This window comes from Hemibagrus wyckioides, unplaced genomic scaffold (assembly GCF_019097595.1).
Source record: "Hemibagrus wyckioides isolate EC202008001 unplaced genomic scaffold, SWU_Hwy_1.0 Contig34, whole genome shotgun sequence".
NCBI classification, from domain to species: domain Eukaryota; kingdom Metazoa; phylum Chordata; class Actinopteri; order Siluriformes; family Bagridae; genus Hemibagrus; species Hemibagrus wyckioides.
The window spans coordinates 165900-190180 of NW_026690796.1; the positions used below are offsets into that span (position 1 = coordinate 165900).

At 38.5% G+C, this 24281-nt stretch overlaps 1 protein-coding gene and 1 long non-coding RNA gene across 2 annotated transcripts; both read right to left on the reverse strand.

Annotated features, from left to right (window-relative positions):
- Nucleotides 1–826: 826 nt before the first annotated feature.
- Nucleotides 827–2414, reverse strand: LOC131350344 (uncharacterized). Its single transcript, XR_009204166.1, has 3 exons — nucleotides 2280–2414; nucleotides 2096–2173; nucleotides 827–1400 (listed from the first exon to the last, which is right to left on the reverse strand). It is a non-coding gene; the product is annotated as an uncharacterized LOC131350344 (long non-coding RNA).
- A 198-nt stretch (nucleotides 2415–2612) lies between these two features.
- LOC131350343 (uncharacterized) lies at nucleotides 2613–4067 on the reverse strand. The gene is made up of 3 exons (XM_058385471.1): nucleotides 3653–4067; nucleotides 3311–3559; nucleotides 2613–2710 (listed from the first exon to the last, which is right to left on the reverse strand). Exons 1-3 carry the CDS (start codon nucleotides 3984–3986, stop codon nucleotides 2613–2615), a joined length of 681 nt encoding a protein of 226 aa, XP_058241454.1. The 5' UTR covers nucleotides 3987–4067.
- Between the last annotated feature and the right edge of the window lie 20214 nt (nucleotides 4068–24281).

The window sequence follows — 24281 nt, forward strand, 5'->3', positions numbered from 1 at the left end:
TAATGTCTTGAGATCATATTAGCCTGGGTTTGGTGGCGGTTGTATCAATGTCTTGAGATCATATTAGCCTGGGGTTGGTGGCGGTTGTATCAATGTCTTGAGATCATATTAGCCTGGGTTTGGTGGCGGTTGTATCAATTCTCTAGGAGGAGTATATCAAATTCCATTGGGTGCGTTTTGCAAACAACTCAAAATAACTGACTTCCTGTGGATTAGACTTAATGACATGCAGTGTGAAAGTTGTTCAGGTCAATGAGATCTAAGTGTGTACCAAGTTGTACATGGATTTTTGCAGCCTCTGTTTCTAGCCATCAGCCAGTGGGACGTGGACATCAGGGAGCCTGAGGCAGAGCGACTCTTTTTAAGGCTTTCTGTAAGGGAGGAACTTTTTCTAATGCCATGAGACACGTTCTAAAGAACCTGCTTTAAATTCTCTGATCAATCTCTTCAGTATCATGCTGGAAATGTGTGTGTGTTTGTGTTTGTACAGAATATGCTGACAGTGCTGCTTGAGGACCTTTTCTATCAGCCTCTGGAGCTTTACAGAGATCCAGCAGCTTTAGCCTCTGCAGTGCTGAGCATCGTGAAGCAGCGTGTACAGGAGATGATGAAGACCATAGAGAGAGTCTGAGCAACATTCACACCCCTTTAACACACACACGCACACTTCTCTATCCCATTTGTCTTAAAGAGTGATCAGGACACAAATCTATTATTTGCTATTAGATATTTTATTATTATGCTATTAGAAGCTTTTATTAGATATTTAAGCTTTTATTAGATATTTAAACTTATCTACATTTTTTTAGTGTTCATGTGTGTGGAGTTTTCCTCTTAGTATTCTGATTTCTCTCACAGTCCAGTGATGTGTGGTAGGTTGATTGGCATCTATAAATTGTCCAAAGTGTGTGAATGTGTGTGTGTGTGACTGTTCCCTGTGTTGGGTTGGCACCCTGTGTCCCCTGGTCCCCTTGGTAGCACAGTTATCATTTCAAATGTGTACATCATTCTGTCCTGCCAAAACGCCCATAAGCTCAATTTTATTCTTGTACATAGAAACATTTTAAACACTGGACAGTAACACATCAGGCAAAATAGAATTTCTGTACAGGGAGGTGTGTATTCCTTACTTTATCATCATTTTGTTCTAGTTTACAAGACATAAAAATAACAAATGACATCAAAGTTTTAAAATGTTTAAATAACTAAATACAAAGACATTAACAACAATTTTAGTCAACATTACAGAACCGAGTGAACGGACACAAATGAATGACTTTTACATGAGACAGAAATTCTTTTTGCAACTTCAGTCCTTAAACAAACATCCTTTTGCACAAACACACACTTATAGAGTACACACTTACTCCCAGAGACTGTGGTTGCAGGTTGTTTCACTTCTGTAAAATGCACAAATTAAGATAAAATATGTAATAATGTTATAAATAAATGTTAAAATAATGTATATAAAATATAAATAATGCCATAAATAATAATGTTGGTGTAAGAGTTTAGAGAAGTAAAAACTCTATCAATGGCAGCACAGATGCACAGACACACACACATAAGTACACACACCGTGGGTGTATTTATCACACTGAAAATGATTTCATTTGTTCACAGAAGCATTTACAGATAAAATGCCGTACTGATGACAATCCTATAATTTGGGAGAAAACATTTATATCCTTATCATCTTCCTGATTGTAAATTTATTCATGAAAAAAACCTAATGTAAACCTAAATTGACTTCAAAACATATAACATCACGCTTTACTACACTTACATATACACATTATGTATATTCATATACAAGTTAAAATCTCCGATATTAAAAACAATTAAAGAAAGCAAGCCAACACAAATCCAGAAACAAAGACAAATAAGACCAGACCCTCAATTAAGACAAAAGCAATACTGTCCAATGTAAAGTTTTATTCTCTGTGCGTATGTTATGAGCCTTTGGTCTATTATTTGCGTATTCATGAAACATGTTGTAAGACTGTTGACTTTGTGTTTGGATTGAATTAAACTTCAGCATATGGAACATCAAATGCAGACACACGCAGACGCATGCAGACACACACTTACTTACCCTCAGTGTATCATAATCAGAGCACATGGGTGCAGGGTTCAGGGTGGTGTAAGTGTCACTGGCAGAGCTTTTAATATTCTAGTGGGGACATGAGAATTTAAAGAAACAATACACACACACACACACTCAACACACTCTCCTTCATACACACCCACACACACAGGTAGAAAGACTGTATACTTACTTGCAGTGTGTCATATTCTGGGGACACAGTCATGAGGTTCAGCGCTGTGTATGTGTCATCTCCAGGCGTTGGAACACACTGAGAGAATTGAAGAGAAAACCTCTTTAGTTTTTATTTATTAACAGATTTATAGGAACTTTAAGAAGATTAAAACACAAAGTGAAAAGTTCTCTCAGTAGCTGAATGTCTCTTTCTGCTCTTTTCTTCCTCCTGTTCACACAAAGGACACAAAAACCAGGCTGTTCAATCTGTTCCTGCTTTATTCGTCTAATGTTTAACATTGGATTATGATTCTGGTAACTTAAGGAATACAAAAAGAATTCAGTCACTCACTTAACACACAGGACGGCGATAAGAAGAGAGAGAAGCAGGAACAAGTGCAGCAGCAGCTCCCCATACAGCATACAGCTTCCACACTACAGCTTGGTTCTCTTTTAGCACAGGGACAACTGTTAGTGTTACCGGAAAACTTATTGACAGACAAATTATTTATTTAATTCTTTTTTAAAAGCAGAAGTGATTAAAGTGATTACTGTTCTCTGGTCATGTTACCAAGTAATTGCAATAAAAAAAAAGCAAACTTAAACATAAACTTTCTAATCTTTTCTAAAAATATTAGAAAACCTGATAGTACGAAGTGTTGAACCTGAAAACTGCTTGCCTAAATGTTTCTTATATTAAAAAACATTCCCACATGAGCAATTACACATTTTTTTTGCAATCTGTTTTAGTTCTAGTAGATATGAAACAACGAGGTATTACAGTGAGAGCCGTAATATAAACCAGGGATTTGTTTTGAAGCAGGAAGCAGGAGTAGAACCACATTTCAACAACAGCACTGTGCTGTATATACTTTAAAAAAAAACACACACACACACATTGTGCAATGCCTCATAAGCAATTCTGGATTTTCCTCTTTATTTATTTGACTGAAACCTAAATCCAAACCAAGCAAAAAGCTTTTTAAGATAAAGTTAAGTACCACCAGAACCTGAGCTACCACAACCTTCTAGATAATGACTGATTCTCACGTCTAACAGTTTGTTCAGGAGAGCGAAGATCCTCACGTCCTTTCACAGCACAGGAGTAGTTCCCTGCATCTTCGCTGAAGAAGAGGTAGAGTTTGTTGTGTTTGGTGAGTTTATCAGTAACAGGCTGTCCGTTCTTGTACCACAGGTAAGTGGGGCTGTTGGACAGAGTGCAGGACGTGATGCAGCTCAGCGTTACTGTCGTCCGTTCTTCTGATGACCCTGCATAGTGACTCAGTCTTACCTGCAGATCTGAACGTGCACAAAATAAAGGAATGGGATTTAACAGATGTACAATGATGCAGAGAGACCAGATGTAGAGACAGTTAAGTGGGGGATATTAACCTGTAACATTAAGAACCACTCCAGGTCTACCCGAGATTCGGTTAGATGTATAAACTACTCTAAGCCGATATTCTCCAGAGTCTTTCTTTCTCAGCTGGTTCATTTTCAGAGTGCAGTTTCTGTCTTGCTTCACATATTCAACTCGATTAGTAAACTCATGCTTCAGGTCCTTGAAGTCCTTAGAATGCCAGAATACTTCTTTAACACTCTGTCCACTGGAAAGCACTTTTTCCACAATTTCCACTGAAGACCCTTCCAAAGGTTCCAAACTCTCTTGTCTGGGTAGGTCACCCTCATACAGCTCCTTCCAACACCTGAAATGGTAACAGGTCATGAAGAGATGGTTTAAAATTGATTTTAAAAGCTTCAGCCTCTTTCATGAACCATAACAGGAGTAAGCTTTCGCTGCCTACCTGCTGATTGATTGACTGATTCTCACAATTGCACATTGCCGTTTTACATTAGGTTAAATTAGTTACAGCTCGACATTATGTTTATAGGACAGTGTTGTATGTGAGTGTTTTTTCTCTTAACATGTTTTAGATTCAACCTATTTATTATCTATGCAAATTTCTCTATGGGACCATGTAGGGACTTTGCAAAACTAACCCACAAATCATTTAATTGCAGCAAAATGAATACTCACACAGAGAAGGAGCTCGAATCTTGTTATAGCCGTGAACAGAGCAGGAGTAACTGACTTCTTCATCATTGCTTAAAGGGAAAGTTCCCTGGGTGTCTTTGTTATCCTGTATGTATTGATCCTTGTACCAGTAGTACACATTAGCAGCAAAGGTTAGATGACAGGAAGTGTGGCAGATTAGAGCTTGACTTTTGTAGTGACGGATCACCTGCAGATCTAAATGAAGTTAAAGGTGAATATTTCATCACAGACATGTACAACAACACAGTTTATTCCAGACTAGCTGCTCTGTTACCTGTAACTGTCAGAGTAACTCCAGCTGAGCTCACGTATTTCTCTCCTTTATCCGTAATGAGCATAAAGCGATATTCCTCCGCGTCTCTCTCTCTCAGGTCTGTTGATCTTGAGTTTGTCATCTCTGTGTAGTTCACACGTCCGGCGTAGTCGGAGTCTAAAGTCTTTGAAGCTGAACCAGAATCCAGTGGTGATGTTGATATTTGAGTAAGAGCACGTCAGGTTTACAGACGACTCCCTCAGAGCACAGATCTTCTTATGACTGCATGACACTTTCAGGTTCTGGATCCCTGACACTGAAACTGAATCGTTTACATGAAATATTAAAATATAATTAAAACAGCTTTATGTTTGTTATGAACACAGTTTCCTTTGAGGAAGATAAAAAGTCTCTCAGCAACATAACAAAGCTGCATTTTTTTCCCTTTTCTCCTTCAAGAGTAGAAAAAATGGCAGCTGGTGAGGGTGCGCTGGTATAAGAGAAATAAAACATACAGTCATTGTCACTGTGATTCGTTACTGATATCACCTATCAGGTCTGGTGAACTATGACGGATTATACCACTACGAATTACACAACCACTCAGCAGCTGTGGTGTAGATACACAGAGGATTATTGGTTTAAACCAGTGAAATATTTTACACATCCGAAAGGTTACTTGTAGATAATTAACACAACACACAGAACAAAAGTGTATTATATATACAGTTTATGAAAATAAAAAATAATAATAATCTTATTCACTGTCAAAAGATATGATTTTGCTTTTTTACAGATTTTTATAAACAGTCACAGGAGTCTTTAGATGCCACTTTTAACCTCCCTAAACCTCAAATAATTGTCCCTTGTCACCTATAGTACATTTTTATTCAGGGCTGATTAAGTGGATGTGGAGTTCTTTAGTTTAGTCCCACAGAGCCAACATATACCATATAACAGAGACAGGTTCATATTAACAGGTGACGAAAAGAGCAACCCTACCTGTAATATTCAACAACAGGATCAGCAGCAGCAACATTCTGGATTCAATGTCTATAGTTCCACTTAGAAAGAACGTATTCTTACTTTTGGATCTTCTTGTAAAGATACATTTGAGGAAGTGGACAATGATATGATGATGGTGTGTGTGTCTTATGAGGGAGTCAACATGTAATTAATGGGAAGTAAAAAGTGTGTGATGGAAGTTCCTGTCCTGTCATTAACCGTAAGAATGAAATAAACCTATACCTATACACTATTTAAATGTTAGTATTGAACATTTAGAAAATATGTATTATATATGTATTTATTGTAAAAAAAAAAAAAAAAAAAAAAAAAAAGTACACCAACACACCATGATGGAGTCCATTTTTTAATTTTGTTTGTCAAACCACAGCAAAAAAAATTGCAAAACCAGTTGTGAAGTAAAAGGAAAATATGAAGCAATAGCTAGTGTTTTTCCCCACAGACAATTGTCTCAATACAGCTGTGTTTAAACCTCATAGAAAATGTGGCCCAATCATCATACTTCAGTGCTTTTAGATCAAATTTAGTCTCTCTCTCATATACATGATAAAATGCATCATCCATAATGTATTAATATAAACTTCTAATTTGCACTACAGCAGAAAATAAATGTCAGAGCTGCTGTATTAGAAAGTTAATCAACAATGTATGACCGAATAAAATCAAGAATTAAACTGATGGATAAAAACAAACAAAGAAAAAAGTCTTCATCATGTGTTACTGTGGCGGTGGAGACAGACAGGAGGTGGTTTGAACCAGCAGGTAACGTGATGATTCTCTTTGCTCAGGAGCAGGCAGAGAGCAAGTGGGAACTCCAGAAGCTGCTGTAGCCTACCACCTCTTCAGCTTGAGGACACATCTGGTGTATTCCAGCATCAAGTGGGCAGTCCTGTAGTGTGTTCGCCAAACACCTGAAGAGCACCGCAAACACTTCTGGTTACTGCAGCTCCATGAGATCGGTACTCCAAGTTACGATGATCGGTTAGCACAATGAAAGGATGATATGCTCCCTCCAACCAGTGTCGCCATTCCTCCAGTGCTGCCTTGATGGACAGCAGCTACCGATTCCCCACATTGTAGTTGGCTTTAGCTGGCGCAGGTTTCCAGGAAAAGAAGGCGCAAGGGTGCATTTTCTTGGGGGCTCCATGGTGCTGTGACAAAACTGCCCCTATTCCACAGCTGGATGCGTCTACTTCAACCACGAAGGAGAGCTTGGGGTCTGGATGGTGGAGAATGGGTACAGTGGTGAACCTCTGTTTCAGTGTCTGGAAGGCAGATATGGCCGAGTTTCTTAGGTTTTCCCCTCAGAAGGGAGGTTAGTGGTCTAAGCGACAAGGCTGTAGTTGCAGTTGAAGCACCGATAGAAGTTCGCAAATCCTAAGAAATGTTGCAACTCTTTGACCATGGTTGGCTCAGGCCAGTCTGTGAAAGCTTTCACCTTGCTCATGTCCAACTCCACCCTTCTCCTCAAGGTCACATACCCCAAGAAGGTGATGGTTTCCTTGTGGAACTCGCATTTTTCAGTTTTTAATGTTGGAGATTGCAATATTCTCTGGGAATGATTGCAAAACTTCCCTCTAGTGGGCTTTCAATTGATATACTGCTGCTCAAAAATTTTCACTACCTTCCTTAACCTAGCTTCCACTACTCTTTCCATAGCTTCATTGTATGGCGCATCAACTTTATCCCCCTATAGTTGCTGCAACTCTGCATGTCACCCTTATTCTTAAAGATCAGCACTAATACACTTCTCCATTCCTCAGGCATCTTCTCACTCTCTAAAACCCTGTTAAACAGACTAGTTAAAAATTCCACTGCCGCCTCTCCTAGACACTTCCAGACCTCCACCGGGATGTCGTCAGGACCGACTGCCTTTCCACTTTTCATCCTCTTCAAAGCCTTCCTGACTTCATCCTTTCTAATCTTATCTACTTTCTGTTCCACAGAGTTCACCCTGACTACTCTTTTTTCCCTCTCATTTTCCTCATTCATCAGCTCTTCAAAATACTCCTTCCATCTCCTCTGTACACTCTCCTCACTTGTGAGCACCTTTCCATCTCTATCCTTAATAACTCTAACCTGCTGCTGTAACTCCTTGTATTCCTGTCTATTCTCTTCAGTCCTGTCCATGTGCAATGTCCATCCTCTTAGCAAAGTCCACTACCATCTGTCCTTCAAGGTTCCTTTCCTTAACTCCAAACTTGCCCATCACCTCCTCATCACCTGTGTTCCCCTCACCAACATGTCCATTAAAATCTGCTCCTATCACCACTCTCTCACCCGTGGGAATAGTCTCTATCACCTCATCTAATTCACACCAGAATCTCTCTTTCTCCTCTAACTCACAACCTACCTGTGGGGCATAACCACTAACAACATTCAGCATCACCACTTCAACATCTAACTTCAGACTCATCACCCTGTCTGACACTCTCATCACCTCCAGAACATTCCTCACAAACTCCTCCTTCAGGACCACACCTACCCCATTTCTCTTACTATCCACACCATAATAAAACAGCTTGAATCCTGCTCCTATACTACGAGCCTTGCTACCCTTCCACCTGGTCTCCTGTACACACAGTATATCCTCCTTCCTTCTCTCCATCATATCAGCCAGCTCTCTACCTTTCCCTGTCATAGTACCAACATTCAGAGTTCCTATTCTCAGTCCTAAACTCTTCCCTTCCCTCTTCTCTCTCAGTCTACGCACTCTTCTCCCTCCTCTACTTCCTCGACCAACAGTAGCCCAATTTCCACCAGCGCCCTGCAGGTCAACGGCGCCGATGGCGGTCGTTGTTAACCCAGCCTCGACCGATCCGGTATGAAATTCAGAGTACTGACAATTCGCATGGTTAAATTTGGCAATGTTTTACGTCAGATACCCTTCCTGATGCAACCCTCATTATTGATCCTGGCTTGGGACCGGCGCAGAAGTCACTGTACTGTGACCCCATGGCTAGATTACAGGCAAACAAATAAACTAAAGATGTTTAATGTGGATAATAAACTGTTTATTTCAATTTCTATTTCCTAAAATCCTGAACTGTATGGATCATTTGAAGGTTAAAAACAGCATTCAGCACTACAGTAAGCACTACAAAACTCTATCCAAGCAATAATACTGTAATAAAACACCAAAGTCATTCCTCTTCTGCTGTTTGATTTGGATGCAATGTCGGTTTAAAACAGATTTACAGAACAGATCACCACATCTCTCTCAGCTTTCTTCCAGCAACCTGAAGTTCCTCCTCTTTAGCTTTTAGATGAGGATTTCCTGGATCTTGCTGTAGATCTGAGATGGATCATCAGCTGCTTCATCTGCCACAAGTCTGTGGGACAAATAGAGGTCACTTAAAAAACTTGATGTTGACTGAGCAGCACAGTTAGTGTTGGTGTAATGATGATAATTTGCTCACTGGATGGCAGCAGTGCTCCTGCTAATGTCCACAGCAGTGTACTGAACTTCCTCTTCCTCTCTGGTGTGTGGAGGAAGTCCCTAACCCTAACCCTATTTGCAAACACAGCAGCAGACCGTGGTTGAAAATTAGCACAGGATAAAGTTTATATCTGAACATGATCACATGATCAAACAGTCCCTCCTCCTTTCACCCACACTCACCTGTCCACTCTCACCAGTGCTGCTGTGGCCATTAGCTGAGCTCCACTTCCTCTTTCTGAGAAACCGCAAGCACATGTGAAGTTAAAATGAGTATTTATTGGTCTGTTTTATTCTGGAGGTTCAAAATGAGTGTTAATGCCAGGAAGACCAACAGTCCCTCTATGATGGGCTTTAAGATTGTGTACTTCTCTGAACCTTGAGAAATAAATAACATGTTTGTGACTGAAATATAAATGCTGTCATCACACTGCTGCAATTAACATGTAGACAGCACATGTGGAGCACCAAATATAAGAATTTGAACATCGAACAAAACTTTTCTATATTAAACTCTTAGATTTAACATTTTTATTTATAATTTATACTAAATATTGAGATTAAATTTTTTTTTTCCTTTTTATGTAAAATTCTAATTGAAACTTTAGGTGAAACATTACATTTAACATTTAGATTTATTTTAAAAATTTACATTAAATCTTAAAACTGTTCATGTTATGTTAAATAGAGTAAAAAAAATATATATATATAAATGAAAATCTAAATATTTAGAAACATTTTACAGTTTTTAAAATGATATATTTCTATTGCAGGAAGAACAGAAAAATATAAGAAATGAGTTAATAAACATTATTCCTTTTTTGATTTTACAATTTTCTGTCCCTTATACACTCCCTATAGCTAGGCAAAAATAAATAAATAAATAAATAAATAAATAAATAAATAAATACTAAAAATACTGATGTTAGACAGTGAGAAATTAATCAGCACTGTTGTTAGCACACTATCTAATTGTGATATCCATACCCATGTAATTTTACTGTACATTTTAAATGCAAGTGTTAAATGTTGTGTTAAATAAATATTAATATTTAAAGATTTAGATCAAATTTAGATTTAACATTTATATTATTTAAATTTTAGTCTACATTTAAAACATAAATGTTAATTGTAAATCATAAGTAGAAATTTCCAGTCGAAATGTTAAATGTAGAACTGAAATGTTTCATTCACATGAAATTGTGTTTCATCAATTTTCCAAAAGCAGGGGTGATGGCTTCCCGCAGCAGATTTCACATCCTCACCTGCATGCCTAAACCACAGTATCATGAAGAACTGGCAACCAAGGACAAAATTAGCATACGATGAAACCTTTGAATTTTATATTTAACATATTCACAGTTCTCCATTAGAGCATTACACCAGATGTTGGATTACATCTGGTTTCCTGTTAAGCGAGAGCTATGGCTACATAAAGCTCAATGCCATGTCTGCTGAGAGAGGGGTTGATTCCATGGTTGCCTGTAAATGCAAAATTGATTAAACTTAAATCTCATTATTACAGATTGCAGTAAAGAAACATTGTTTGATTCTATGCAAACTACTGCAGTGCAGTAGTACAGTCCACTGTCCTGGGAGCTGATGTAGCTGATGCTGTAATTCTGGCCTGTTGTCAGCAGTGTGTCTGCAGCTGCACTCTGCTTAAACCAGGAGTAGGTGAGAACAGGAGGGTTTGCATCACTGCTACAGCTCAGAGTCACTGAATCCCCCTCCACTGTGTCTCCAGAGGGAAGAACCACTGCTCTGGTGTGTTTAGGGGGGGGATCTGTTCGAGTACATTATAAAGAAATACATATTACAAAACCACCTCCTTGCATGGAGGTTTTGCTGTCTGTGCAGTGTACATGACAATAGACTGAACACACTGTGCCCAAGCTACATAATTGTGTAGCACTCCTTTATAAGAAACATTTATAAGAAAGATACTTTAAAAATAGCAAACATAAAAAGGGATGATTCACAGGAGAAGAAGATACAGTCCATATGCAGTCTGTGTATGATGTCTTGCTGGCCAGCAGCAATCGTCCTGGTTCAGTTCCACTGCTACAGGTGCTCCAGTCACCTTACCACTAGGAAAGGAGAAGACAAAACACTGCCAGTATCTCTAACCCACTTCACATGTAAAAAGCTATTACTACTATTCCCTTGTGCATACAATATACCACAGTCTACCCCAAGCCAGTGCCACAGTGCACAAACAGGAAAAAAAGAAAAAGGGTTTCTATAGGCTAGGATGTTGGACCTGAACTTCTGTCACAGTCTCTACTTATAACCTTAAACAATGTTAAACAAATGCAGGTCTTCAGCCATCAACTGCTTGAAAAAGATCAAACACTACTCACATTATACTCACATTATGACTGGGCAACCCCGTGCTATCCAGTCCTGTTGAAACCCGCAGTCACCGTCATACTTGCTGCACCTCGACTCACTCACACTTCCGGTCACTCGCCTACTCAGCTTCGGCCTCGAGCCGTCCACGTCCCCTTCACCAAGGGAGTTCCATTACTCACGCCAACACCACCTGCGCGCTACAGCGCAACCGGAAGATTCACTTCCGTTGGCACCCACGTGCCTGAACACCGATCTAACGACCGATAGCTCCAACTCGTCATTGTACGCTTCTTAAAAGGGCAGCAGTGTCCACCGCATCCCCACCAGCCAATTGCAGCGGGCTGTTAATTACAATCTGTAAATAGCCATTAGAGCCACAGCAAAACCCATACACAACAATACATAATAATATACAAATATAAATATACAACAATACAAAAGGAGAAAAATACATTCATAAAAAAAAGAAATAAACCTTACACATTATTTCATCCCTAACATATGCATACCACACTAAGTAGAACAACTACAGTAAACACTACAGTAGACAATTAAACAAGAAACAAGAAAACGCGCTCGTATCAATAGTCTGTTTCGGGTGGGGAAGGAGGGAAAAAGAGAAGAAAAGAAAGAAAGTAAGAAACCAAAGAGAGGTGCGCCTGATTTGTCTTTTTTTTTTTTAATGTGCTTTTTTTACGCAAACACGACAAAAATTCCCAATTCCCCTCCCTTCAAGGTTGGTGCGTTTCGAATCCCACCACAGACAAGGATTAAATATTGCATTCAGTTTTGAAATAGTAATTCCGCCCCTTCCAATATGGCGGACGCATTGACGTGTCGGTGTACATATCAATATCCGGTACTGCGCACTCTGCTGTTTAAAAATATGGAATTGACCTGTTTTTTATTAACATTATTTTACCACTTGCGCCTCGTCAAATAAGGTCGTTATTAATTATTATTTTATTTAATAGCTAAATAAATATACGAAACATATGCCACCATGTTGTTGATTTTTATTTCCAGGTAAGAAGAGAAGAGCTCAGTTAGCACTTAGCTTGTGTCTTTATAATCAGCTTACAGTTTACATAGACCCAGAGAGATGGTGGGTGTGTGTGTGTGTGAGAGAGAGAGAGAGAGAGAGAGAGAGAGAGAGTGTATGAAATGAAAGACTAATATACAGCTATTATGTAACATTACAGATCCCTGACAGTAGGGGGTGGTATTTTGAAAAAAAAGTTATTTGGCATCTATTTAGTCTGTGTTATGTCCCCCATCATTTTCCCTGAAGGAGAAAGGGGTCTGGGTTCTTATGGGTTAAGGCACAGTGAACTCTATAATGTGTGCTTTAATTGTCTCTGTATTCCACAGTTTTACATTTCTACACAAACAAAAAGTTTAAGTCCACATTCTCAGATGCAAAATGTAAAATACTGCAAAATGTAAAATAATAGTTACCCACAAAAACAGGATCAAAATGTGGAGGCGAAAAGAAACTACTGATATTATGAACTATTTCTTCAGTTCAGAGTAACTGCATTATAAATGATGTGCTACAGTGGTGTGATTTGGTGTAAACTGTAAATCCACATTTTTAGTCCTCTACAATTTAGATTTTCAGATTTTTATCTCAAGATTTCAGACTTTTTATACACAACTGTGCTCTGGATGCTTAAATGTAAATGTGCAATTCCCCAAATGTTACAGATTTTTCTACATTTTGGAAACAAACTTTCCAAGACTATAAATATCTGAATTTTGTTGGATGTTATTTGTCATTTTTCACATTTTAGTAAACCAAAGTTTCTAAAGTTCTTTAAAAAGGATTTGTATATGAGTGAAAAGTTCATTTAGTGTTGTGTTGCTTTTTAAAGGAAAATTATATAGACATACTGATGCCTAAAAATAATCAGAATGAGACGGTAATAGGAGCAAATGAAAACATTTATTAAAGTAAACTATATAAACACTATTTACAACAATATTATTTGCAGCTACTATTTATACTAATTACTATTAGCAGTTATCTATATAGACAAGGATAGAGGGATAGATTGATAAGGGATGATAAGTTTCCACAAAATGTCCATCATCTTCTGGACACGCTGTCTGAGGAAAGGTCTCAGTTTGCTGGCTAAGGCTGCTGGGTCTTGGTAGGACTCCGGGGGCTGAGTAAACAGCACTTCAGCGAGATCTGTAAGCTGATCCTATAGACAAATTACATCATCACTGTCACAATCCAACATAGTGTCACTGAGTTTAGGATACAATACTGAGAATTTGTGGATCACAGCATCAGAAGATATTAGACACTTACAATAAGCACTTTAAAGTAGGTCCTTGCTGCAGGCTTCCACACGTCTACCTCCCACATGCTGATGAGCGCAAACAGGCGCTCCAAGAATCCTCCCTTAAGCTTTAGGAAAGAAAGACGACAAGCTCCATTAAGATCATGTCATATCAGGGTTAACAACATGGAAAAATAAAATGAGATGAAATAAACCATGTTCTGAAACTACATTCAAGCATGGCTTTTAAATCTCCTGATAAGACTCTTACTGTCTCAGGTATTGAGCTGTTTGTAAAATAGCCGAATAGAAGCAGCTCGAAAAAGATGTCCACGAAGTTGTAGTGGTAGACCTGCACAGAAGAGAAAAGTTACAAGAAGAAATTAGCTTTACATAATGGAGTCCTGTTTTCTATCACATCAAAATCTTTTCGATTTAAACATTTGTCATGTATATGTACACAAGCATTTATAAGCTTACATAGGACCCGGAGAGCTCTGCTGCAATCGAGTCCTGATAAGAAGGAGTCTTCAGGAAACGAATCAGAGCCTCGTAGGCCAGCTGTACACGACCTGCATCCTGTTAAAGCAAACAAACAAAATAATCACTTTGGCTTCAGTTTTTTTAACGTGGAAACTCATTTTAAACCCTAAAATGAAGCAGTATGTAAGCCTCAGCATGTCCAGTACTGTAGATACACATCAGGTCTGAAACACAGAATTACCTCAGAGTCGTACTGTTCCTCTGAATCACTGTGGGGAGAGTCAACCTGCTCCTGCTCCCAGGTGGAGGTGTTCACCTGACCATCTTTAGCCACATGCAGGAACGTGCAGGACACCTTTTTAAAGGTTTGCTGTTAAATTAAAAAATATATAAAAACACTGCAGACCCATATGTGTACAAAATTCCAAGAGTTACTATCTACAATAAAGACTTCATGACATTGCAATAAATTTACCACATAATCCTCAAGTGGCTCCATGATGGTTTCCACCCGGTTACAGGAAAGGAGCTCTGTAACCTTCCCATATTCAGCCTTAAGAGAACAATTTGAAGTGAACACAATTAGTCACTGCAACTAACAAAAGTTTTGTGACGCCACAACAGATAATCCCTCACCTGTATGACAGTGAAATGGTCCTCGATGGTGGTCTGATAAGGGAATCCCTGCAAATGACAATTAGCTGAAACTCAAGATCTACTTCTCAAAAGTGTTCATCTAATAATCATTAATATCAATTCTCTTCATCAGAGTAACAAAGATGGTGATTACCAGCTGGTCGAAGTAGCGCGTCTTGGTGGTTTTAAACCAGCAAAATCCACTCTCAGGACCCCTTATCATCCCGAGGAAGTATCCCTTAACGTCCACTGCCTAGAAATAGAGAAACTAAACATTAGAACTTGTAAAGAAGGATGTGTGTGTGTTTGTATCTCAGCTGCAGCACTGTACAATACCCCAGACTGGGAGTTGGAGGAGTCTGCAGTGTTGTACTCAACATTACAGCAGGTGCTGTTCAGCTCACCAGCACTGAGGGGCTGTGAAAAGTAGAAGATGAGGATCATCAGTGTTTTTTATCATAGCAGTTTCACACTAACACTTTCAAACATTCTGTCACTTGGAAAATCCAGAGATCAGATTTAGTAAATAAATGACAGGTTTGGTTACCAGAACAACAGCTGAAGATGTGGAGTGAGTTTCTGTGGGTAGCTGCGGCAGGATTGGCTCAACAACCTTAAGACACACACACACACACACACTTAGACAAAAGCAGCCTACACGTTTCAAATGTAGTTAAAATATTTTACTGACACATACCTGGAGGACTGAGGGAGTATCTGACGATTCTCTCAGCAAATCCACAGCTTCTGCAATAAATTTGTTTCATGTAAGTTTAATTACAACTAATATTTTCTGTTAAATGTAAAACATTAAAATGGCCAAATTTATAAGGTAGTAGAGAGAGACCTTGTAAATTTTTCTCTCCTTTCTTTCTAATGCTTAAAAGTTAATAAACCTGTGAGTTAGTTAGCTAGTTAATTTGTGAAGAAACAGACTAATTGTAGCATTAGTAGCTTGTGTAAATTCACTGTACATGTGACTGATTAAACTCTCTAAATCCTCAAGTCCAGGCATCCTGATGAACTCCATCTCCCCATCAGGATCCACACGCTGCCGTCTACTCAGAGGGGCTTCTTGATTGCCATCCTCTTCGTCCCGCCTCCTCCTTATGCCCTGGCGTGGGACAGGAGTTATCATTGTGGCAGGAGCACAGTACATACCAGCCACAATGTTGTGGATGTCGATATTGAAATAAGGCTGGGGCAAAGGAACTGTTGAAGGCTGTGGACTCCCTGAAGGTGGTGGCCTCCTCAAAGGGGATGGGGTTTTATTTTAATAGCACTGTGTATGTTTTATACAGCAGGAAAGCCTCACTATCAAAACAAGAAGTATTTACACAAGTTATATTACTGTAATCTTCCTATAACACTGCATTAAAAACTATTTTATTTACATTTACAGTATTTACATTTTAGCTGCATTTATAGGTGTTATACAGGGCTCTTCCAGTATCACGGCTTCACTGTTAGTCACACTGTGCACTTATTTCAATGCTTAAAAATATCTTCCCCCAAAAAATGCAGATTAAAATACATTTCTATTACAGTCTATTACTTTAGCACTTTCTTACTCCAGTGGTTCACATCCCCTTTGAGTCCAATTGTGTCTCCTCTCAAAAATTCGCCCTTTATCGTAAATTACACTACTCCTAACTATTTTATTCACGACAGCTAGAAACAAAACCTTGCTGAACAGAATTGAAACAAACAGCTTGATATTTTTGCCTAAGCTGCACTCTACATTGCCACACTAGCTCCATTTATTTGTACCGATTGGTTTTGTTCAGCTAGCTGCCTTTCCTCACAGCCCCTTTCTCTCTCCGCTTTAACAACTCGACAAACACGGACAATGAAAAATCCTTAAAATAATAAGTTACTTCATGTTATTGTAAGTATTTTAACTTATTCTATTCACTCCATCAAAAAAAAAACTATGAACACTGAAAAACAATTACTTAGCTACATGCTAACTAGCCGTCTAGCTAATCTTTGCTAATACTCCTCGGCTTGACTTAGTAAACTTTAGCAAACGTTAAGTAAACATTGGGACTTTTATGAAAAGCTGATGTTAACATATCTGAAAACATCAACACTGTTTTCTTCTTCCCTGCTCGTTTCACTGGAGTCTGCCATTTTGTCCGCTAGCTTTAGCATACTGATCGTGTACGTAAAGCGATTAGCCGAACAGAATTTCTCAAAACCATCTAATCATATAAAACGATATTCCTGATTGCGGTTTTTTGTAATAACGCGGTGTTTAAAAGACTTTATACTTAAGTGAAAAAGAGGAAACTCAGTAACTCACCGTTCCAGGGGTCGTACAGTCCGCTCCATCCGGGCTCGGGATCCACATCCGGGTGCTGAGGCTCGGCTCCTCCCCCGAAGTTCATCATCGCTGCGCTGTAGAGTCGGTGTAGGAGTCAAATCCAGTAGTGGAGTACAGAGAAATCCGAAACAGGGGTGTAGCAAAAATGCCAAAAGATAATCCAAATCTTGCGACCTTCAGAACCAGTATAAACCAACACTAACTAGTATAAAACAGCACTAACTAGTATAAACCAATATAAACCAGCACTAACTAGTATAAACCAGCACTAACTAGTATAAACCAGTATAAACCAGCACTAACTAGTATAAACCAGCACTAACTAGTAACAAGAGTCAATAATGAATAAATAATAATAATAATCATAATAATAAGCTGAAATGTCCGGGAAGCCCAGGGAGTGAAGCATAGCTGAAGTTTAAGGCAGCATGTAGCTGTACAGTTAGAATTCAAGCTGTAGGACCAGTTTAAAGACGATACGACCTTAAAAAAAAAAAAAAAAAACTCCTGTTTACGACATTCACCGAAAACCTCCGAGAAAAACCGAACTGTACGGAAACCAGGAAGTGAAGTCCGTAAAAAATGCATTTACAAATTATATATTTTACATTTTATAATTTGCTCCTGCTGAACACACTCAGTGTCCTCAAGGTAGGATGATCTTTATCCTTTAATGCCACACTGTTTCTACAATAAATCATGTTAAAGTGACAGTGTTACAGTCTAATGTTATGTAGCACACAAGACACCTCATCTTGCCGTGAATTAGCCTAATGCTAGTTACCGTGCTAGCGAACCTGGCTACTGGTTTAAACTACACAATAAAATCATTAAGCTCGGTTTAAGAATTTATTTTATTTCCACAATGAAATATTTACCCCATTAGAAGTCCATTCTTAACAACCCCTTCTCCTGGTTTTAATAAAATAAATCGTGCTTAGCTTTGTGATTCAGTAGCTAGCGCGCTAACGGACTTTAGCCGATTTTTAGCGATTTCAATGACAGTGTAATATTTGGACTAATCATATCTACCGAGAGAACTTGTATATTTGTTGTAATTATTTAACACTTTATTGGTTATATTAATGTGAATATGATATTTCTCCTAATAATAGTTCACCTGTTAGTGAACGTGCTGCTGCTTTAAATTACACACTAAAATCCTGAACCGAGTTGATGAGCTCGGGTAACGAGAATTTAGTTTATTTCCATAATATAATATTTACCCATTTAAAAGGTGACTTTTCACACCCCTGAGTACTGGTTTTACACTAAATCATGACTAGACTAGTGATTTAGTCAGGTCTAAAGGACTTAGTTACAGATGTATGTTATCTACCTAGACAACTTCGCTAATCATTTCATTTACACAGTTAGCATCATGCTAGTTATCGTGCTAGCGAACTCGGCTACTGGTTTAAATGACACAATAAAATCCTTAAGCTTGGTCAAGAATTTATTTTATTTCCACAATGAAATATTTACCCAGTTAGTAGGTCACTTTTAACAACCCTGACTACTGGTTTTACACTAAATCATGATTAGCCTTGTGATCCGCTAGCTAGCGCGCTAGCGGACTTTAGCCGATTTTTACCGATTTAAATTACACTGTAATAGTTGGACTAATTATATCTACATGTTTATTTGTTGTAATATATACACATTTTATCGGTAAATATAATATAAATATAATGTTTAGCCTAATGTTAGTTAAGCTGCTAGTGAACTTGGCTGTTGTTTTACATTACACACTAAAATCCTGAACGAGTTGATGAGCTTGACCAACGAGAATTTCATTTATTTCCACAATATAATACTCATCCCCATTAAAAAGTCACTTTTAACAACCCTGACTACTGGTTTTATACTAAATCATACTTAGACTACTGATTAATCAGCTCTCGCGCTAAAGGGCATGGTTACAGATGTACACCGATCAGCCATAACATTATGACCACCGACAGGTGAAGTGAATAAGACTGATGATCTCCTCATCATGGCACCTGTTAGTGTGTGGGATATATTAGACAGCAGGTGAACATTTTGTCCTCATAGTTGATGTGTTAAAAGCAGGAAAAATGGGAAAGTGTAAGGATTTGAACGAGTTTGACAAATGGTGATGGCTGCACGACTGGATCAGAGCATCTCCAAAACTGCAGCTCTTGTGGGATGTTCCCGGTCTGCAGTGGTCAGTATCTATCAAACGTGGTCCAAAGAAGGAACGGTGGTGAACCAGTGACAGGGTCATGGGCGGCCAAGGCTCACTGATACACGTGGAGAGTGTCGTAGAAAAATAACAAACCCAGCTTTGATTTATATACCTAGCTTTAAAAGGTAGCTTAAAAAATAATGTACTTAATGCTCTAAGTTCTGACTTAGCAATTTTCTGCCTAAAAGTAGTGTATATCTATCAAGAGTTATTTAGCCATTGATTAAGTAGTTGGCCTTGATTAATACAAGTAATATATAATCAAGTCAATGAGGAAGTGGCGCTTATAAGTAAGCACTATTTTTTTCTAAAAATTGTTGACTTAGCCTAAAAATAAGGGGAACTGGAGAGGAGGAAAATTGACGTCATCGAGGGGAGGATGGTATTAAATTAGGGGCGTTATCGGGACAAATAAGAAAATAATGGGAAATGGTAAAACGTATGTAAATTAAGGAAGGAGGGATTAAAGTAGCCATACACTGAATATAATGGGAAATTGCTGGAAATATTTAAATTAGAGAAAAGGAGGCGCCATGGGACACCTGGGGTATAAGTAGAGGGGAACTTTTCGGGGTTTTGAGACCAGCTGCTCTCTTCAGTAATGCATGTTATTGACTGCATGGCTGAATAAAGAAACCTGCTTCTTCTCATCTGCTGACTGAGATCTCCTTTATTTTGGCTGTTTTTATGGTTTGTTGAGTTAATTAGGTAAGATTATGGAAAGCTAAGAGAAATTGACACAATCTAAAAATTCCACCCTGTGATATGTCCACTCGGAGGGGGCTCTGAGTTCCGACAACACACTGCTTGACTCGCGAGGTAATCACAGTCTTTATTACTCTGATGAAGAGAATGGACATTTTTCAACTGACATGATTTTTAGAAGAGCACTTTTGTGAAATGTGGTTGTAGATCTTGAGTTTCATCTAATTGTCTTTTACAGGGATTCCCTTATTATACCAGTGATAAGGAGAGTTTCACTGGCATTCAGGTAAGGGATTATTCATTGTGGCATCACAAAATGTTATGAACTGCAGTGACTAATTGTGTTTGTGTGTTTTAAGTTTGTTGAGCCGAACATCCAGCTGCTGCCCACAGAACAACCTCAAGACCCTTCACCTGTTTTTCTGTTTTTTTCTAAGTGACAGAATGTTAGTATGAAACTGCTGTGATCAGAAGCACTCATGATCTTCCTGCTCTACTTTTCACAGCCGCTCGATGCTGGTGAGCTGATCAGCGCTTGGTGTAATATTCAGTTCCTCTCTGCACAGGCCTCCATCTCCCAGTTCAAGGTATTCTACAGTGCAGCAGCTGAGATACAAACACACAAACACCCGTCTTTACAAGTTCTAATGTTTAGTTTTGTTTCTCTATTTTCAGTCAGTGGAAATGAAAACATACTTCCTGGGGATGAAAAGAGGCCCACAGAGCCGTCTTTGTTGGTTTAAATCCACCAAGACGAGCAGCTTGAATCACATGGTAATCACAGACTTAATTACTCTGAGGAAGAGAATTGACCTTGATGATTATTAGACGCTCACGTTTGTGAAATAGATCTTGAGTTTCAGCTTTTTGTCATTTGCAGGGATTCCCTTATGAGTCCTCCATAGAGGACTGTTTCACTGGCATACAGGTAAGGGATTATTCGTTGTGGCGTCACAAAACTTTTGTTAATTGCAGTGACTAATTGTGTTCACTTTAATTTGTTCTGTTAAGGCTGAATCTGGGAGGGTTACAGAGTTCATCTCCTGTAACCGAATGGAGACATCATTCGTCGTGCCACATTATTTTGTGGTAAATTTATTGCACTGTCATGAAGTGTATCTTGTAGTTAGTAACTTTTAGAATTTTGTCAGTTGTGCTTTTATTTGTCTTCAGTGTGGATATTTTTTTTATTCAACAGCAAACCATTACAACGGTAACCTGCACTTTGCTGTATGTGGCTGAAGATGGACAGATGTTCACCTCCACTTGGGACTATGATCACAACGACTGTGAGGTAATTCAGACTTTCAGACCTGATGTGTATCTACATATGCTGCTATTCCCCTGATTCGGATACTGTAAAATTTACTGTGTGAGTTTTAATGATTTAATGATTTGGCTTGCAGGAGAGTGAGGAGCGCCTTAACCCAGAGGAGTTGGAGGTGCCCTTTATTTGGTACGATCCTCTTCACTCTTTAATGATGTAACAGTGTATTGTATGTTTAATATACACTAAACATTTACATCTCTTGTTTCTTAGCTGCCATCTTTCAGACAGAGGGGTGACTGAAATCGGCCTGAAGGTGCCCGCGCTTCGTGAGGCGTTTGCTGTGAGTAAAACCTTTATTCAGCTGCTGTTACTGCGCAGGTAAAGTCCACTCTGCTTTAACTTTTATATTGTGTGCTGTCTTATATTCAGACTCTGCTTGCCAGCATCCACAAGCAGAACTTCTTGTTCATGGCTGGAAAGAAGATCGTCATGCGACTGGCAGCAGCTAACAACCAGGTGACTTCAGAATGATGAAAGACTGTATCATTTTTGTGATGGAAATAATTTCAGTTTCTCAGCCATAGCCAAAGTGAGTTACAGAGATTTTTTCGTTTGCTTTAACAGGATGCAGTTGGTGTGCAGTTGGCCTACGAGACGCTGATTCGATTCCTGAGGACGCCTTCCAATCAGGAATCGATTAAAGCAGAGCTCAGCTCCTGTGTAAGCTAATAAACGCCTGTGTGAAATGACAGATGTTTAAAGATAACAGATTTTGCTAATATAGAAAACAGGACTCCAATATGTACAGCTAATTTATTTTTGTATCTTTTCTACTCTGTGCAGGAACACCACTACAACTTCCTGGATGTTTTTTTGAGCTGATTTTCTTCAGCTACTTTATAAATGGCTCAAAACCTCAGCCAGTAAGTGTCTTATCAGGAGATTTCTAAGCAATGTTTGAGTTTCAGAACATGGTCTATTTGATCTGGTTTTCTTTTTCCATATTTTTTAAACCTGATAAGACATGGCATTAATGAAGCTTGTCTTTCTTTCCAAAAGTTTAAGGGAGGTTTCTTGGAGCGCCTGCTTGCGCTCTTCAGCATGTGGGACGTGGACGTGTGGGAGCCTGCAGCAGAGCTGTACTTCACAGTGCTTATTGTAAGTGTTGAATATCTTCTGATGCCACGATCCACAAATTCTCAGGATTGTATCTTAAACTCAGTGACACTATGTTGGATGTGTGTGGAATTTGTCAATAGGATTACCTTACAGAGCTTGCTGAAGTACTCTTCACTCAGCCTCTGGAGCTCTACAGTGACCCAGCAGCCTTAGCCACCACAGTTCAGCGACTCCTCAAGCTGCACGTCCAGCTGATGATGGACATTTTGGAGGAGCTCTGAGCAATGTCTTTCCCCTTACCCACTTCATCTTTTCTTCCTCTGTTTCATTTCATCTTCTTTTCTCTCACTTCTTTTTCCTACATTGCTCAGGCTCCACATGTAAGTATGAAATCATTTTATTTCTATTTTTGATCAACTTAATATTTAAAAAATCTCTTTTCTTTCCTACAGGTTTGTACAGTGAACCCCAGGACCTGAAGAAGGGCTTAACCTTAGCATTTAAGATCCCTCATCCCTTAATAATCATCCCTTATTAATCTATCCCTCTGTTCCTATCCCACTCCCCCTATTCCCATCAATAGCCTATAGATTGTAAATACATATATAGAATTGTTTAGAAATAAACTTATTTGTATACTTCTTATAGACTTTGCTTAAATAAATGTTTATATTTGTTCCTATTGCGGTCTCATTCTGATTATTTTTAGCCATCAGTATATGTATAAAAGTTTCCTTTAAACGCAACACAAACTGAATTTTTCACTCATATACAGATCATTTTTACAGAATTTCACAACCTTTAAATGGTTTACTAAAATGTGAAAAATAACAAATATATTATATATTTGTTATTATATTATATATTTTATTATATATTATATTCAGTGTTGGGGAAAGTTACTTTTAAAAGTAATGCGTTACAATATTGTGTTACTCCCTAAAAAAGTACCAAATTGCATTACTTAGTTATTTTTTATAAAAAGTAATGCGTTACGTTACTTTTGCGGTACTTTTTCTTAAATTTGACCAGTAGACTCGTTCTCTTTTCATTTTATACACATAGAAACCTATATGTGTTGCATTACAAAGTAAACTCACAGTCCAAGTTAATAAAGACATTAAAGAGTGCAATATAGTCTTCCTAAAGTCATTCTAAAATTAGATCAATCTGCAAATGTTTTCTTCAGGTCTGCCTCCATTTCTATATATGCCTTGTCCAAAAAGCTTGTAAAGGTTTTGCGATCGGAGAGCACGGCCCCTGTCTAAATCTAAAGTTAACTACAGCTAGTAGTTAGTGTAAGTGACCTTTCATCTGAGGGTTTCATCAGTTTTCAAGATTCTAACACAGAAGCAGTCACCCACACGTTACACAGCATACAGATCAGAAGAGTGAATGTCAGAATGAATTTACTGAATGTCATGACTTTCTGCTGGAAAGCTTTAAAAAGGTCTGTTTGCAGGTCCGAAACCGGAGACAGTGGCTGATTTCTGGAGAATGGTTTGGGAGCACAAATCTGCCACCATAGTCATGCTGACTAACATAAGAGAGAGAAAAGAGGTAAAACACATGAATATAGCCCCAGTCCTTGAAATATTTAACAAATTTCAATAAGCCTTTCAGGAGGTCTAACAGGTCATCTTGGTCTGCAAGACATCGCAGGAGAGACATTATTGTTGCAGATTTTGCCTCCACATCTTCAGCATTTACTCTTTGGGATTTTCATTCTTTGCTGCTTTTGCTTTGCAAAATGTGTTTTGCTCCTCTTTTTTAATGGCCTGCACTGCAGCATCTTCTCTGTGTAGTTCCTTGGCTTGTGCACAAGTTATTTCAGCAGGTCTACACATATTGACTGA